At 40.6% G+C, this 19,433-nt stretch overlaps 1 protein-coding gene across 3 annotated transcripts in view; it reads left to right on the forward strand.

Moving 5' to 3' along the window:
* The window catches only part of KIDINS220 (kinase D interacting substrate 220), an 84,838-nt gene that overhangs the window by 51,260 nt on the left and 14,145 nt on the right, over positions 1-19,433 (forward strand). The window contains exons 23-26 of one of the 3 annotated variants that reach the window (XM_075750666.1): positions 5,541-5,719; positions 13,073-13,299; positions 17,721-17,831; positions 18,694-18,750. In XM_075750666.1, the coding sequence (XP_075606781.1) occupies positions 5,541-5,719; positions 13,073-13,299; positions 17,721-17,831; positions 18,694-18,750 (574 nt within the window). The remainder of the gene's footprint in view (positions 1-5,540; positions 5,720-13,072; positions 13,300-17,720; positions 17,832-18,693; positions 18,751-19,433) is intronic. The other 2 variants (XM_075750667.1, XM_075750668.1) reach the window with 2 other exon arrangements.

Raw genomic sequence — 19,433 nt, forward strand, 5'->3', positions numbered from 1 at the left:
TCCTGCCTTTATACAAGTGTATGTATATGAAAAAATGCTCTTTTTCAATGTCCAAATAACCTGTTGCAAATTTCAGTTTCAAACAACATTTGCAGCACTATTCTTGATTTGTTGATAGTAAATTTTGAGGAGTGTTTTGTGTGAGAGCTTTTAATCCAGAAAAAATGCACCCTTAGGCATGAAGGTGCACTCTCACTATACTGACCAGACATGAGAAGAATAGGATAAATAACTTCAGAGCAAAGCATTATATTATTAGTATTTGATTATTAGGTATTAGAGATCAGATGTCTAATTGGCAGATTGTTAAGTATCAGAATTTCATACTGTGTTCCAAAGCGGCCCAGATTTTCTAGTTTTCTATTTCTCAGTATCAAACCTTTAGAAAAAATGATTTTGTATTATTTTTAGTGAGAAGTTATTTCATTATTTTAAGCAACATTTTTGTCTTAAACTATATTGAGAGAAAATTTTAAAGGCACATGACAGCTAAAACATGACGTGCCTTCATGCTCATGCCTTCTGTTGCTCTATTTCCTATTTAATAACAATTAATTAGGTCTGTTGCTTTTTATGGAGTGTAAAAGTTTTTAAATTACTTTTATCCACATAGTTACTTGCTCCTGTAAAACATGAGGGAAAAAAAATATTTAGGTGTGCAAAGAGTAACTTTTAGAATTTCTTTGTTTTCACCTTCAGGGAGAGAGGTTTGGAAAGAGCAGGGAGAATGGCCGTTCGGGTTATGACATCTTCCAAAGAAGTGAACCTTCCACCTGTCTGGGCGGAGCTCTGTGAGAGAAGGCAAGCTGGGAGCCAGGGAGCACAGCAGGGCAGGCAGGGCATTGGCCTCATGAGCAAGGGGTGCAGTCCCACGGTAGCCAAGAAGGAAGATCAGAGCAGGTTCAGGGACAGCAAACAGCCCAGTGCTCTGTAGCCATGAGGCACATTTTAGGTCGAGCCAGGAAGTCAAGTCAGTGAGTCAAGGTCATGACCAGTAAGGTATATAGATGTAGCTCAGATGAGGACAAAGGCCTGAGTTTGAAGGCAGTTCTCGAATCAAGCGAGAGAGGCCTCCAACAAGGCTTGCAGCTCTTACCGCAGCAAATCTGATCCCGGGTACCTCAGCTGCGCTGTATCAGAGCTGGCCTTGAGCACAGGCAGCAAAACCCCTGGCGGGGGGAAGAGGTGGTAGAGCCTGTTGGCATACTCCAGGGCCTGACATAACCAACCAAACAGGGAATGTGGGCACAGCACAGCCTTCAGTGTGGATGCTGTTTTACCACCACCTGTTTGGGTGGTGAAAGACCACATCCTGTGGCAACCATCTACTGCAGTAAGTGGTGAATAGGTGGGCTGTGTCACATGTAGCCCCACAGCCTAGCATCTTCCTTTAGGCTATACTGGCAACGTTCAGTGCTGGACCTGCTGTTGGACCATGGTGGTTATTGTCCAAGTGGGTCAGAAGTGCAAGGTGAATATAAACTAGAAGAAAAATTGGAGCAAATTCAGTCTCTTGAATGGAAGATAAGATGATGTACCTATATGTACTTGCAGTAAATTATTCTGATTTGCAGCAAAAGCCAGAAATCATACATCATTATTGGAATATAACTTAATCCACACTGAAAGCTATTTTTAATTTTAGCTGCGCGTAGAAAAAGGACACATGTGGAATAGCGGAATGAATTTTTAAGTTCTCTTCTGTCAACGTAATGTTCTGGTTTGGGCCCATTCCTTTTAAATTCAAGTATTTTTTTGTGGAAACAGACACTCTAACATTGTTAGGTTTTGATGTTTCTGGTTTAAAGAATAATTCTTCTGCCTCAGGAAAATCTAGCCCCCAAAATAGGGTGTTCACAGTGCTTTATTTTTAGATCTGTGTGCTTATATCTTAGAAAAAGTAGCTCCTAAAGTGCTTTAGATGCTAACCTTTTATTTTTTTATCTGAGAAGTACAGGCACATGCGATTTTTGTGGCTTTTTGCCAAAAGATTATCATTTGCATAAATATTTCTTTCAAAGGCGTAGTTTAAGACATTGAGCTCAGGAGGTTAGAATAGAGACTTCAATCTGCACACCAGCAGTGGGCTATTGGCTTCTGAACAGTAGCTTTGTTCATCATATTTAGAACACTGTTCGCATTCAGACTTAAGTAGAGCTGGCATTAAAATTCAGCTAATTTGTTTCATGTGATTCATCAGCTGTGTGTTTTATTTAAATCTATGTCACATTCTCTTTTGGCTTTTTATCTTGTAGATTTAAGTGTTGAAGTAGGCCACTCTTTAACTCTTCAGTCCCTGACTTAAAAAGTCACTTAACTTTCATTTTACTGGGGTTGAACTCTTGTCTAGAATAATCACAGTAAATATATGCAACTAAAATGTGCATTAGTACTTTAGGGTTTTTTACATTTCTGATGTTTGAATAAGAACATACACATTTACAGTCAGTTTAGTTGTAGTTTTATATAAGGCAAAATAGAAGAACTTAAGATGGTAGCTACATATTAGTGTAAAATATACACTTTTCAGATCCTGTTGTGTATACAAGTTTTACTTTGCTGCCAATGTTCTTATTTTCTTTTGACCGTTCATTCCTTGAGGCAAGGACCACTTTTAGCTCCTATTAGATTTCTTTAAACACTGTTGGAGGATGAACTGCTTCCATTGTTTGAAACTGTAACTGGCTTCTGGGCATCAAGTTTCTCTTTTTACAGAAGCACCACCTTTGATTCTCTTAAGGCTGGAGCCTGTGAAGCCTTACATGCATTGAACTTCCCTAAAGTGGATAATCCCACTGCCATCTGAAGGACTACTCATGATGATTTACAGGATCAGAACCTTTGTTACAATAGGCTACGCTTGCTTTTATGCTTTATATTTGTTGCATTTTCCTATACTGTAGAAGTAACATCTCACTGTGGATGAAGTTATTTGTAGATACTGCTTATGACAGCATGGTATGGCAGTATGCTCCATCTGTTAGGTACATGGTCCACTCAGATGTTTTCTGGTAACATTTATATAAATTTGTTAATGCTACTTTTAGTATAGGGCAACTGTCCTAAAAGATTAGATTGAAAGATTAACACACAGTTAAAATAAATGTTTAATGTGAAAGAGTTGCAATGACTTCAAGCATCTAGCATTGATCCTCAATTCTTTTATTTCTCTTAACATTAAATGCTAAATATTCTGTGTAAATCTGACACTGTTGTCTCTGGAATAATCAAGTGGTACATAAAATGCTACTTTTTATGGCAGATCTGAAAATAAAGATAAAAGAAAATCATTGCTTTTAAAAAGCTAACAAATTGTGAAACAAGGTAAGATTGTTCAGCTAATGATAGACTTAGTTCATTCATAGAATCATAGAATGATTTGGGTTGGAAGGGACCTCAAAGATCATCTAGTTCCAACCCCTGTGCCATGGGCAGGGACACCCTCCACTAGACCAGCGTGCCCAAAGCCTCATCCAACGTGGCCTTGAACACTTCCAGGGATGGGACATCCACAGCTTCTCTGGGCAACCTGTTCCAGTGCCTCACCACTCTCACAGAGAAGAATTTCTTTCTAACATCTAATCTAAATTGACCCTCCTTCAGCTTAAAGCCATTACCCCTTGTCCTGTCACTACACTCCCTGATAAACAGTCCCTCACCATCTTTCCTGTAGGCTCCTTCAGGTACTGAAAGGCTGCAATAAGGTCTCCCCAGAGCCTTCTCTTCTCCAGGCTGAACAACCCCAACTCTCTCAGCCTGTCCTCATAGGAGAGGTGCTCCAGCCCTCTGTTCATCTCCATGGCCCTCCTCTGGACTTGCTCCAACAGCTCAATGTCTCTCCTGTACTGAGGCCCCCAGGCCTGGATGCAGTACTCCAGGTGGGGTCTCAGAAGAGCGGAGTAGAGGGGCAGGATCACCTCCCTCAACCTGCTGGTCACACCTCTTTTGATGCAGCCCAGGACATGGTTGGCTTTCTGGGCTGCAAGCGCACATTGCCAGCTCATGTTGATCTTTTCATCAATCAACACCCCCAAGTCCTTCTCCTCAGGGCTGCTTTCTATCCATTCTCTGCCCAGCCTGTAGTTGCATAATTAGCTGTATTAAAAATACAATTCAATTACAACTGGATTTTTTTTTAAAGCATTATGTTCTTTTCATAGACACGTGGGCGTGTCTTTATAATGTATGAGATTCTTGGTTGCACTTTCATAGGTTACTGAGTGTACATGAGGGCTCCTTCCTCCCTTCCATCCCTGCATCAGTGCACTTCTTTCCCCCATGAGAGCACTGGCAGTTGCCTTAACTGCTTTAATTGTCCAGTACTCAGAGAAAGCTCTTAGGCTTTCTTTGTGCTATGCTACCTTCCTCTTTTTAGCAAGTTACAGCAGCTCACAGAGCGGTCAACATGTCTATGTGAAGACACCCCTTTTCATGAAACTGTGATCATAATATGTCTTTGGGAAAAGCCATTAACTAGTGAGGTGCATCATTCGTTTTATATTTATATACAGTTGGGTTTTTTTCCTCAACTTTTTTCTACTTTAAATACAGCGTGGTTACTTCACTGATATCTGTAGAGTCCTGTCACAGTCACTTTATAGTCATTACTATAACCATGTTAACCATTCTCAGTGCATTCTTTCACTGTTTCCATTTTTATTATAGTGGGTGTGAGAAACATGTTTTAATTTTAACAACCTTTAATTTAGATTATCATTTCTCATTTAGTATCAGATGAGATACTACCAGTCATGATACTATGAGATAAAATGTCTAAGATAGGTCCATCAGACCCATCATGTCAGCCTCCATCACTTGGTTGCATTTGATAGGAGCTTTTTATCAACTTCCACAAGACTAACATTTAATCCTTCTTGTTCCTTCCTAAAACTCTCCTTCATACTAGTGCTTACCAACCCCTCCCCCCCATTACTTGACAACAGTCATAATGCATCAACAGTCCCTTATATTGATCGCGTCTCGTTGTTTTGTTGTTCTCCTCTGTTTGTGCCTTCTTGTCTTAGAAGGTGAATTACTGGAAAGCAGGCAGTTGTTTTTCCACTTCTTACCATGAAATCATGCACAGTTGGGTTTCTTTCAATGTCTAAGATGCCTGAGTGTTCCTGTTACAAGAAAAGTTAGTTTTGAAGTGAGATTTTTTAACCATGATGGTGGTTTGAATGGATGTTTAAGGTTAATGTTGACAAATATTAACTTCCCTTTACTTTGGATTTGATGTTACTGATCTATGAATTCCTGATCTGATTTTAGTCTTCTGTATGACTTTTTTCAGTTTCTCTGAAGCATGCAATTAATCAGATTACTTAGCAGTTTGAGATTTTTTTGCATATTAGAAAATGTTAAATTGTTCTTTCTGCAGGCAGTGAAGCTCTTCATGGGTTCTTTTCATTTTCTGGAGAACAGGGAGAATAGATGCAAGTGTACTAGTATTTCACCCTAGAATATCACTATGCGAATGTAAGTCATACTCTAATAAATATGGTTTATGATTTCTCTAATTTCCCCCAACCCCCATCCAGAATTTCAAAGAATATTCCTACAACTAAAGATGTTGAACCTCTACTTGAAATTGATGGAGATATACGGAACTTTGAAGTATTTTTATCTTCACGGACACCTGTTCTTGTTGCACGTGATGTAAGAACCTTTTTGCCATGTACTGTAAACTTAGATCCCAAGCTACGAGAAATCATTGCAGGTGAGTATGATTTCAAATAAATGGAAAATGATTTCAAATAAATGGAAAATGACAGTTACATTATTTCTTTTCATTTTAGGTAGATCTACTTTGCATGTTACACAGAATCCTAATTTGTTCATCAAATCAGACCTTCAGGTTACCTGATTTGTCTTCAATAACAGACTGTTCAGTTTCACTTAGTAGCTTTGCTATAAAGGCCAGATCATACAAGACTAAAGCATCTCTTTTGAAGGAGGGGAATCCACTGTTCTTGGTTTGAAGACTGCTTTAGCAGATGGAGCAAACCGATACATATAATTATATTTTAGATGTAGAGATGCAAGTTGACTTCCAGATCTTTGTTAACAATTTTGCATAACGTCAGTAAGATCCTGTAGAACTGAAGCCAGTGAAACAAAGTGGAACATCTCCATTTGATGTATACCCTAGCAGATACTTGTGCAGTTGGTACCCATAAGTTACTTTTTAGCCTGCTATAGTATGATATTTAAATTCGTCCTAGGGCGTGTTGTTTATTGTGTAGTGATTGTTAAGAAGTTACCTTTACTTGTAGTCTCAAAAAATGAAGTCAGGTTCAGGTATGTTCTGTTCTCCAAAACCCTGCTCAGCATTAAACGTTCTGACTGCTCACTGCTGCTGTGGATTGATGTGACGCATGGTATGGCACTTCTTGTCCAGTCTTAGGGATTGCTATTGGCTATGGAGTAAGGCTAAGGCAACCTAACATTTCCGCCTGTTAAGAGATGCTAAAGCTTTGAAGAAAACCAGAACTTTAAATTTAAAATAGAATCCTCATGAGTCTTTGGTTTGACAGTCAGTGGCATAGGTGGGAACTGAATTCAGGTATTAATAGCTCTCTCTGCCTGTCTTTTCTGTTGTGTCACTTCAGTCCTCAATTGGAATCCTTTTTGTTCTTACGTTTTTCTGACTTCCTTCTCTATACTTGATAGCTGCAGTGGGATGGCCTGACTTTGTTCACAAGCTCTGTCTCGCTAATCTCATCAGAAACAGTACAGGTCTGATATCAGACATACTTGGCATGATGTATTCCTGCGTTTCTTCACATTTGGGTTGGGATTTGTAACTTGTTCTCCCCGAGAGAGCATGTTTAGAGGCATTTAATACACTGCATAAATTTATGCAATAAATTGTCCTAACTCTCTGTCATGGTTTAGCCCCAGCCAGCAGCTAAGCATCACACATCAGCTCGCTCACACTCCTCTCTGCCCCCATGAGGGCCAGCTCAATTGATAGACTCCGTAGTGTTAACTAACCAGGTGGCCTTTCGTAAAATGTGTATCACAGTGTTTGAAGGTCCCACCACCCACTGCTCTCAGTCTAGTCTTTAGCAGTCCATTGTATTGTTTGATTTTTCCCAGAGGCTGGTGCATGATAGTGGATGTGATACACCTGCTCAATGCCATGCTCTTTGGCCCATGTGGCTATGAGGTTATTTCAGAAATGAGTCCTGTTGTCTGACTCAATTCTTTCTGGGGTGCCATGTCGCCACAAGACTTGCTTTTCAGCATCCAGCATAGCATTCTGGGCAGTGGCTTGGGGCACAGGATATGTTTCCAGCCATCCAGTGGTTGCTTCCACCATTGTAAGCACATAGCACTTGCCTTGGTGGCTTTGTGGGAGGTAATCTGCCAGGCCTCCCCACATTTATGTTTCAGCCATCGTCCTCCATACAAGGCCTCCATAAGAGGCTTTAACCACTTGGCTTGCTTAATTGCAGCAGGGGGATTGGACTAGATGATCTTCAGAGGTTCCTTCCAACTCCTACCATTCTGTGATTCATGAATAACCTGTGTGATAGTGTCCATGGTCAAATCCACCCCTCAATCAGGAGCCTATCTATATGTTGCATCTCTTCCTTGATGGCCTGAGGTGTCATGAGCCCAACGAGCTATAAACAATTCACCCTTATGTTGCCAGTCCAAATCCACCTGAGCCACTTCAATCTCAGCAGCCTGATCTACCTGCTGGTTGTTTTGATGTTCCTCACTGGCCTGACTCTTGGGTACGTGGGGATCTATGTGACATGCTTTTACAACCAGCTTCTCTAGCCAAGCAGCAATATCTTGCCACAGTGGGGCAGCCCAGATGGGTTTGCCTCTGTGCTGCCAGTTGCTTTGCTTTCATTGCTGTAACCACCCCCACAGGGCATTTGCCACCATCCATGAGTCAGTGTAGAGGTAGAGCATCAGCCGCTTTTCTCCTTCAACAATGTCTAAAGCCAGCTGGATGGCTTTCACCTCTGCAAACTGACTCAATTCACCTTCTTCAGCAGCTTTTGCGACTCATCATGTTAGGACATTGAGTGGGGCCTCTTCAGCATGTGTCACCTCCTCCTTTGGTGATATTCTGAAATCTTTGCCTTTCTGTCCAGTCCATGATCACTTCCAGAATTCCTGGGCGACTGGGTTTTCCTATTTGAGCCTGCTGTGTGATCAGTGCAACCCACTTACTCTGTGTAGCATCAGTTGCATGGTGTGCAGAGGGGACCCTCCCTTTGAACATCCAGCCCAGCACCAGCAGTCAAGGTGCCAAGAGGAGCTGTGCTTCAGTACCAATCACTTCTGAAGCAGATCGAACCCCTTCATATGCTGCCAGTATGTCTTTTTCAGTTGGAGTGTAGCGGGCCTCGGATCTTCTCTATCCACTTAGACTGTAATTTGGAATATGCGTCCTCCAAAAACCCACAATGCCTAAGAAGACTTATGTTTCCTTTTTGCTGGTTGGTGGAGACTTAGCTGTTACTTCATTGATCACATCCATTGAGATCTGATGACACCTATCTTGCCATTTTATTCCTAAAAACTGGATCTTCAGTGCAGGTCCTCTGACCTTACTTTGGTTTATGGCGAAACCGGCTTTCAGAAGGATTTGAACTATTTTCTTCCCTTCCTTAGAGATTTCTGCTGCTGTGTTGCCACATACGATGATGTCATCAACATATTGCAGGTGCTCCAGACCTTTAACCTGTTCCAGTGCAGTCTGGATCAGTCCATGGCAAATGGTGGTGCTGTGTTTCTACAGTCCCATTAGCAATATCAATTGTGGCGTACCACTTGGCCACCTTTGACTCCAGTTCATATTAAAGTTCAAGCATGTCCAGCACTGTAGCACTCATCATACAAGCGGTGTTCCCCAGGGCTCAATTTTGAGGCCAGTCTTGTTTAATATCTTTATTAATGATCTGGATGACGGGATGGGATGCATCCTCAGTAAGTTTGCAGATGACACCAAATTGGGTGGGAGTGTCAATCTGCTCGAGGGTAGGAAGGATCTGCAGAGGGATCTGGACAAGCTGGATCGATGGGCCAAGGCCAACTGTATGAGGTTTAACAAGGCCAAGTGCTCGGTCCTGCACTTGGGTCACAACAAACCCAGGCAACGCTACAGGCTTGGGGAAGAGTGGCTGGAAAGCTGCCTGGTGGAAAAAGACTTGGGTGTGCTGATTGACAACTGGCTGAACATGAGCCAGCAGTGTGCCCAGGTGGCCAGGAAGGCCAACAGCATCCTGGCTTGTCTCAGGAATAGTGTGGCCAGCAGAACTAGGGAAGTGATTGTGCCCCTGTACTTGGCACTGGTGAGGCCACACCTTGAGTACTGGGTTCAGTTTTGGGCCCCTCAGTACAGGAAGGACATTGAGGTGCTGGAGTGTGTCTAAAGAAGGGCAACGGAATTGGTGAAGGGTCTAGAGAACAAGTCTTATGAGGAGTGGCTGAGGGAACTGGGGTTGTTTAGCCTGGAGAAGAGGAGGCTGAGGGGAGACCTTATTGCTCTCTACAGCCACCTGAAAGGAGGTTGTGGTGAGGTGGGTGCTGGTCTCTTCTCCCAAGTAACAAGTGATAGGACAAGAGGAAATGGCCTCAAGTTGCATCAGGGGAGGTTTAGATTAGATATTAGGAAAAATTTCTTCACCAAAAGAGTGGTCAGGCATTGGAACAGGCTGCCCAGGGAAGTGGTGGAGTCACCATCCCTGGAGGTGTTAAAAAAACACGTAGACGTGGCACTTCAGGACATGGTTTAGTAGACATGGTGGTGTTGGGTTAATGGTTGGACTTGATGATCTTAGAGGTCTTTTCCAACCTTAAGATTCTGTGATTCTACGATTGGCGGCATTACTTCATTCAGGCCACAATAGCCTATTGCCAGTGTCCACTCTCCATTAGATTTTCACACTGGCCATATGGGACTTTTAAAGGGTGAGCGAGTTCTGCTGATCACTCCCTGACTCTCCAGTTGACAAATCATCTTATGGATGGGAATCAAGGAGTCTGGTCGGTGCAGTGTTGCTGCTGGTGCACCGTTGTGGTAGCAGTTGGCACCTGTTCTTCTTCAGCCCTGAGCAACCCCACAACAGAATGGTCCTCCGAGAGACTGAGCAAAATAGGCAACGGTTCAATTTCCTCTGACTGTAAGGCAGCTATGCCAAATAACCACTGGTGCCCTTTTGGGTCCTTGAAATATCCTCTCTGGAGGTAGTCTGTGCCAAGGATGCACGGAGCCTCTGGCCCAGTCACAATGGGGTGTTTTTGCCACTCATTCCCAGTTAGACTCACTTCAATCTCCAGTACAGTTAACTCTTGGGATCCCCCTGTCACTCCAGAAATACAGATGGGTTCTGCCTCTTCATAGCTGATGGCATTAGGGTACACTGTGTACCGCTGTCCACTACAGCCTTATACTCTTGTGGGTCTGACGTGCCAGGCCATCAGATCCACACAGTCCAATAAACCCTGTTGTCCCTTTCCTCCACCTGGCTGGAGGCAGGGACCCTCTATTCCTGGTCATTGCATAACGACTTAGAAGTCCCTGCAAGAGGATCATAAGTACGATCAAGCCTTTCACTCACTCTGGGGAACTGCCCACTGGAAACTGGAAGCAATCTTCTTGGAAGAATCCCCATTTGTAATTGTTCTTCCTTGCAGCTCACGTACTTTGCCTGTGGGGTCGAGGTAGATTTTTTCCCTCCCAGTTCCTCATGTCCTCTCCATGGCTGCACAGCTAAAACCACAGGGTGCCTCATGGTGTGTACCCTCCATATCCTCTCTCTTGAGCAGAGGAATGCTTAGTCCTGATAGCTGAGATACTGGTCCATACAGGTGGGGAATAGGACATATTTTCTTCGAATTGCTGGACCTTCCGGGACAGTTTCTCCACAGCTGGGACAAGGGAGGAGGAGAGACTTTCTTCGTATTGCCCAGAGTTGGCCAGCCACTTCATCCACCATTGGTGCCTTTTCACCTTTCCAGTCTGTTGCTGCCAATGAGTTGGCATACGACAATGGTGGACTCTGTACAGACTTCTGCCATGTGGGTCATGTGTGTGGGACTTCATCAGGATCTGTGGGTAACTGCTCATTGTCTGGGTCATAATAAACCATCTCCTGCACGGTTAATTCCTCAGGTACTGGATACCTCTCTCCCTGGTGGTCAACTTGCTTGGATGATGTACATCTTCACTGAAGGAATACCTTTCCCTCAGGCCTGACAGAAGTCGCCTCCAGAGGCTGACAGCTTGTGTCTTTTTCCCAGTTGCCTTGTCTATGCCCCCTTCCCTGGACGGGGATCCCAGCTGCTCAGCCTGCTTACCCTCTAATTCCAGGCTACTGGCCCCGCTATCACAGCATTGGAGCAGCCACGTAACAATGTGCTCGCCTGGGTGGTGGCTAAAATCTTTTTGCATATCTCGCAGGGATCAGGTGATTACTTCTGGTTCTGCCTCTTCCTCCTGTTCTCATGATGGTCCAGGTTCATCGTCATTCTTTACTAAGCAAAATGATTTTTTTGTGTATTTCTTGTGTATAGAGGAGACTGATACCGGAACGGGTTGTTTTTTTTGGTTCAGCTGCTGTGCCTGTCACCAGGGCTTGAGTAGTGTCAGTGCCTGTTGCTGGGGTTGGGGTAGCCACAGTGCCTGTGGGACTGTTCTCCATCTCTTCCCCCTGCGGGCACTGCCTGCTGTTGAGCAGTATTTGGTAGATACTGGCCAGGGCCCAGCACAGTGCGGTGAGTTGTGCCTCTTTGGAATAGCCACAACATTTTCCTCTCAAATATTCTGTCACTTTATCAGGGTCCTGTAGTTGTTTGGGAGTGAAGTTCCAAACCATTGGAGGTGACAAGTTCTCTAGATACCTGCCCATACTCTCCCACATGCCATCCCACCCATGACTAGCCAGCCTTGGGGCAGATCTCTGGGTCGAATTCTTAAAACAATTTTTTGTAACCCTAATCAAGACTTGGAACACATTCAGGAGACATAGCAATAGGAGCATGCTGGCTTCAACATCCCAAGGATATTCAAAATTCTCAAAGGCTGCTGTAACCAGCCTGAAGGGAAGGGGGGAGGTGGGGGAGCAGGAGAAAGTATACCCACTGCCTTCCCCATAGATTAGGTGCAATTATTAATAAATTCCGAGAGATATTGTCCGAGGTATGGACATGACAGCAATGCCACATACAAATACCAGTTTAACATCATGGCCAGTGATGTTATCACATCATAAGTCAATATTACACAGTACAGCAAAATGATAATCCAGACTCCTCTCCCAGAGGTGGTAAACAGCGCTGCAGGGAATAGGTACGGCAAGTACGGGTTTACATACCACAGCCATGTGAACAAACGAAACACCATTGTGACCAGCGACTACTTAACTAATATAATGCATACACTCTGGTCAGATCTGTCGTTATCTCAACCCTTCGAGCCTCACGTTGGGCACCAAAAAGGAGTGTCATGGTTCAGTCCCAGCTGGCAGTTGAGCACCACGCGGCCGCTCGCTCGCTCCTCTGCACTGGTGGGATAGGGGGGAGAATCAGAAGAAAAAGGCAAAATTCATGGGTTCGGATAAAGACAGTTTACTAGGACAGTAAAGGAAGAGGAAAATAACAACAACAATACTAATAAAAGAATATACAAAGCAGGTGATACACAATGTAATTTGCTCACCACCCAAAACCCCGATGCCCAGCCTGTCCCCAAGCAGCAACTCCTCCCCAGCCAGCTTCACCCTTTACATACAAGCACAAGATCATATGGTATGGAATACCCTTTTGGCTAGTTTGGGTCACCTGTCCTGGCTGTGCCCTCTTCCAGCTTCTTCTGAAAATTAACCCTATCCCAGCTGAAAACCAGGAGCCTCTCCTAAAGACTCCTGTGTATGTGTGATCCTTAAGAGAAATCAACTGAATGCAGCTGAAAGTGATGTTTGACATTCAACTTGATGATTTCTGATTGGAGTTAAATACACAAAGATGTACAGTAATGAATTGGAAAACTAATAAAAACTTTTTCAAATATTTCAAGCAAAATCTCATTCTTTTTTACCTTTTTCAGATGTTCGTGCTGCAAGAGATCAAATGAATATTGGAGGACTTCCTTATCCCACGTTGCCTTTGCATGAGGCACCTGCTAGAGCAACATCTCTGTTCAGTCAGCCTTCATCAGCTTGCTCTTCTACAACCTCTTTCAATGGACCTTTCAATAGTGGAGTTTTATCACCACAACCTCATAGCAGTTACTATAGTGGTATGACGGGACCTCAGCATCCATTTTACAATCGGGTAAATAATCGAGAACCAATTAACATTCTTCTGATTTAATCTGATAATATTGCAGATGTCATCTATAAAATATTAAAAGACCCATGCAAGTTTTATTTACGAATGGAGAAAAGTCCAAAAGTTGGTAAATTCACAGTAATATTCAGGCACTATAGTTTGGGGGAGAAATGTGGTAAATTGCATCAGAATTTGCTCAGTTGCAGAATATTGCAGGGGTTTTTATTTTTGTGGGGTAAACTGTGCTTAATCATTCACATACTTGCTGACAGACATTGGAAGGGATCCCAGCTTTTTCTTGGTGACTTTGGTTAAAGCATACAGAAACTCAAGTGGGGAGCTACATCACAAGAATGTATGTCTGTCTTCCCTTTTGTCTTTTTTAAAAGTTGTTCTGGGATCTTTTCCCTAAACTGGTGTTGCACTGGTTTAAAGGAATTAATATAAATTGCATAAAACACACATTTTTGAGCTATTTGTGGGCCCCAGAAAACATAGTCCTGAGTATGGCTCACATGAAAATTGAATGAAGTACTTTACTGTATAGTCAGATCGAGTCCAAAGTTTCTGGTTTTGTGGGATGTATTCATTATTTTTAAATCTTATTTTTTACTTTTTTCTTCTGCAGTACTATCAGGAAAAAAAAAGTAGAAAGCTGATACAAGTCATAGCTTGCTTCTATATGCAGGCCTCAACTTTAAGTAGATTTGACTGTAGGTAAATGTTTAAGCTAATAAGCGTTATCTGTTCTAAAAATCATTTTTATATACCCTCAATACAGTGACAATATACTGTTTTGTTGAAAATAATTTAAAATGTCATATACTTTGAAGTAGTCCAACACTGAAGTGCTTGTCACGTGAACCTTCGTGCTGATACTAGCTCAGCTTTGTTAAAGTAGGTGTTTAATTGGAAGCTCTGGTTTTGTGTCTGTGTTACTGTACATGACAAGGTTTAAAGTATGGGGTGATACACAGTTGAAACTTGTATGGTTTTTTTGATCTAATAAGCATTACAAAAGCAATTATTGGTGAGTCATAAGCTGTTCTTACAATCAGTTTATTTGTTCATTTGTGTTAAGTGCATACATAGGCTTACAGGCATGCTTACTTTTTTGGCTGCTGAAGGTTAAAATAGTGGTTTGGCCTTTCTCTCTGGAATTTTATACTGCCCTTCTAAGGTGTATTTGGTTTTAGCATTTCACACTTTCAAATATTGACAAAGAGCTATATTCATTACTTTGGGCTCCTAAAGGTACTGTCATGAACACCACATACTGAGATAAGTGATGAGAACCTTATAATAGTAGGAAATTTAGACTGAAAGGCCCTTTCCTTCAGCATTTTCTATCATATTTTGCTTTTGAGGTTTTTGTAAGAATGGTGTTTAAAAAAAGAAAAGCAACCGAGAGAGATCTTGGAGACCTCTATGACACAACACAATGGGTTCAAATACTTCTGTGAAAATGCCTGAATTTTATGCAAAAATGCCTGAAGTTCTGGGGACAGATGCCTTATTCTGACCAGTAAATGGTTCCTGTCCTGTTGTCTTTAAACATGCATTTGTGCTTAAGAAAAAAAGCTTCTGAGCTGTTGGGGAAAAACCTCTGTTTGTTTATTTTTAGGTAATAACAATTTTTTAAAATTATGTATGTTTCTGCTTTGTTCTTTAAATGCTTCTGTTACTGGAAGTTCAAGGTCCATAACATCATCTATTAATTTTTGATTTAAATTCCATTCTCCCTCTGTATAGCTGTAAAAGAAAGATTATAGTCCCATTTAGCAGCTCTTCAACTTGGCGCTTTGGCTCTCAGTATAGGACTGTGCCGGACGTGTACATTTTACCACTGTCTAATGGCCAGACTACAAGTTGAAGTTCAGCTTCTCAAAGTTGCTGCTATACATGGATCATTGTGGAGATCATGTTTCTTGTGGGGAAGATCAGAGCAGTAGGCAAGGCTAATTGGGATTTCCTGGGTGGGAACTGGAAATTATAGTATGTGAAGACTTTTTTTTTGCAAAAAAGGAGCAAATTCTTTGATATCTTGGAAGAATATTAAACACCATACTTAGGCTTTATAAGCTATCTGCAAACTTGGGACAGCAGCTCAATGCTGGTTTATGCCCATCATGTGTTCATATTGATCTCATGTTTTCATGGTATCTGTATTATCGTACTTCAAACGAAGATTGAGTCTGCAGAGTTCAAGCCTATAATGGACAATTAATCCCACGGTTGGGAAGCGGTGGAGTAGCTGAAGTGGGCTCAAGGCATAATTAGAAAGTATGAAAGAACTGAGGGATAATTGCCTTATTGGACAAATTTTTTTCATTGCTTTGTAGTTTGATGACTCGCAACCAACAAACAGGTGCTCACTGTGTTTCAGAGGATAGTCTTTGCAGTGAGAGCTAGGCACTTGAATGCGGTATGATCATTAAGCATTTCATGCTTGGGGGTTTGCCACGTGGTTTAAGCTGTTAGTAGAAAACTGAGACATTTAATTATTCTAGAAATAACATGAACTTTTTTGAAGAGAGTTTCATTTCCAGAAAATAGCGTAGAATCTGTGCCTTATGACAGTGAAATAATTTTAAATCAGTGAATTTTCTGAATCATCCTATACTAACCAATAAATGTAAGATAAAGTCTAGGTAGCAGTTCTCCTGCCTATTTAAACAAAACAGACTTTCACATTTAGATGAATGGTTCCAATGTATATCATGCCACTTTATATGCTGGAAGAGCATGTGAACTTTTTGTGATAATTGCGTGAAAGAGTGTGCAAAGGCTACCTGTGGTAGCTAAGTATAGGGAACCACTTGTATTTCCTAGAAATTGCTCAAAGTTGCAGCATATGCCGTGTAAGTAATCGATGTACAGAGGAATTAAACTTCAATTTCTCCATTCATTTACAGCTGCTTCTGAATGCAGAGGGTTTTTAGTCCTTATAGACAAATCCAAAGTGGAATACTTCAACAAATTTTAATCCTCCCTCATATTGGCCATTGAGTCATAAAATTATTCACTCTCTGCTGAATTTGGTGCAGTAGACTACTCAGAATCTTGTCATGTGCAGTAACACAAACCAAATAGTATGTTCTGTTTTGTTAAATAACTGAGTAATACAATTTTTAAATGCTATGTATAGAAACATCAGAAATCTGTAATACAGCCATTATTTTGAGATTTCGGTGTATTTTTTTTAAGAACTGGGTAATGAATTGAAATCAATGAGCACTATAATTCTGCTTTCCCAAGGTCTAAAGGCTCTATTGCTTTCCATTACACTGCCTTAATAGAGAATTGATAAGCAGATGAAAAACTTTATTTCAAAACCTGACTCAAATTCACAGATAGGTCAAAACAAAATTTCACAATATTGGAAAATGAGTTTGTACGTCTTAACTGCATTGCCAGTTGTAAGGTTCAGAACTCTTAAAGGCATGCTCACGCATACACACACACACAGAGGTTTTGTTGCATGCCAGTGGGTAGCGTGTGAATTACAGGGAACATTATATACAGTTGATTTTAAAACTTGAAAGATTGGAGTCCTCTGTTGGAAGTGTATTTGTAATTTTGAGATCTCTATTTCTTCTAGAAGCAACTTTATTAAAAGCCTGAGTTCTCATTTGGACCCTTTATACTGATGTGCTGATAAGACTTTTGGAAACTTGGATAGTGTTTATTTTCTTGAAATTTGTTAGTAAAAAGGGATAAAAAGGAACCTGGTTATAAAAATTGTGATTAGAGTTAACTGGTATTTGTAGAGGGGAAAAAAAAGTACTTCTATTTAAAAAAAATGTTTCTGATATTTGTTTTATGATAATTAACATTGTTCTTCTAAATGGTATTTGTATTGAACAACATACATTGACGTATTTCCAAGAAAACAAAGTTCAAATATTGTCTGCTATAAAAATGTATTTATGGATTTATCAAATGTAGCATTTGTGGAAGCCTTCAGATTGGGTACCACAAATATGGAAAGTTCTAGTGGTGCTATTATGTATCACACTTTTTTCTTTTGGTACAGTTGTCTTCAGTATTATGAAACTCTCCATTTGATTGAGCACCTAATTTTGAGTTTAGCAGGTCTGAGAGAGTGAAATTATCAGATTTATCCTTAAATGATCCTTTTCCCATACTCAGAACAGACGTTAGAGTGCAGCTACCAAACCCACTCCAACTCTGTTCCTCCAGAGCACCCATTGGCACTGAGGGATTTTCAAGAACTCACTCCAGAGCTTTTGATTGAATTCTGTTCAATGCAAAAAGTAAAGCAAGCTATTAGTAATTGCTATTTTTCACTTTATTAAACTCAATTAGAGGATGTGTTTTGTTGAAATAAGTTTTATTTTATTATTACATTTTGATTTGTGTAATTGTTTGTCCCTTTTTTGTTACATTTTTTTTTTCCATAGCCATTCTTTGCCCCATATCTTTACATGCCAAGGTATTACCCTGGCAGTTCTCATCTCATCTCACGTCCACCACTAAAAACGAGTTTGTCCAGAGATCAGAACAATGGCCTAGTAAGTATTTTGAAGGATAATTCAAATACTAACCTAGACAATAAATATAGCGAGTAATGAAAATGAAGGTTATTAATGACGGTTCACTATTAGACAAGTACAAGCTCTATATTACGAATAGTTTAAGCAAAGGTATTATTAACATGTAATGTAAAATGTATTTTGTTTTATCTTTCCAAATTGGGAAAACCAATTCTAACATCTGGGTATCGAGATTAGAGGAGTATGACCTGTAATACTGGCAGGAAAATAATGAAAATGCCAGCTGTAGTACAGTAAAGAAATTGATACAGTGTAGTATTGTAAGAAAAAGAGTGCAACTTGTAAATTTACATTCAAATTTTATAAGATAAAATTACATCCTTTAATGTTGTAGAGAATCCTAGCAATTAGAAGGCCAAAGTAAAAAGTTAAAAGGAATGTTTTAAATATATAAGTAAAACAAAATACATTTTATCTAAGTATGCAGCAGTTGTAGCTTGACTGTGTAAGTACATATAATTCAACATTTTTTACCCATTGAAAAGGAAAAATGAGCAGACTTCTCTAGCTTCCTATAGAATAATAAAATGCCTATTTAAGAGTATTTATTTTACTGAGCGATGGCTGTTCAAATGGAATTAAGAACTAAGGAAAGCTAAAAAAGTAAAAGCCTCACTTGTCTATCAGTTCATTTCTAGGATATTGATACAATGAGTGAAGCTGTTAAAGGGTGGTAAAATCTTTAATCACTTAAGGAAAACAAATGTGTTTCTGTTGAATTAAGTATTATTACGAGATCATTCTCATACGCTGTTTATTTCGTCTTTTTTGTTGAGCCCTTGATCATTTTACCCAAACCATAATATTTTGTTGTTGTTAGGATGTTATCAAGGAGGATGCTGATGAGGGGCTTCCTTCACCCACAGACCCCTCAATGGTAAATGAGTAGTCATGTGGTGTGGAAATTTTAGCATCTCATTGCTTTTTCAGCAGTAATGAGTCTGCATTAATCATAACTGCAGTTCACTAACACTGCATCAGTGGCTTTGGTGGGCAAATAGAGTAGTTGAAAACTAATGTAGTTCGTGAATGAATTTAAGAGCTAATATTTCACTTATAAGATGTATTATATTTTTCCGTGTAGTTTTCCCTTTACCTTTCTCAGTAGCTATGGTGAGTTTTCAGTAAAAGGAGCGTTGTGGTAGCTAAACAGAGTGAAGAATGACAGCTAGTCATTCAGTGCTTAGATTTTAGGATGAAGTAACTGTGGTTTTCCTGCTGCAGTTAGCTCTCTCATCTGATCCCTACTTCTTTAGTTGGTGGCATAAAGCTATTGCAGTTAACACAGTATAAAATTGCTGGTTATTAAGCTTATTCTTGAATCAGAATGCCAACATCTACCATTTCCATGACTACTTGTTTTATCCTAAGTTTTCACACAAAGATGTTGTCTTTATGGGTGTTGTCTTTATGTCTTTAGTTTTAACTCTAACTGTGGGAATTGATGGAAAATCATGATTTATTACCAAAGCAAAGAGGTTAATATGATTGTCATCATTCTCTTAACACTTGCTGCCGGTAGTTGTTGGCAATGATTATAGTTTGATCTTGGTTTTTTTT

Source organism: Balearica regulorum, chromosome 3 (genome assembly GCF_011004875.1).
Source record: "Balearica regulorum gibbericeps isolate bBalReg1 chromosome 3, bBalReg1.pri, whole genome shotgun sequence".
In the NCBI taxonomy this organism is placed as follows: domain Eukaryota; kingdom Metazoa; phylum Chordata; class Aves; order Gruiformes; family Gruidae; genus Balearica; species Balearica regulorum.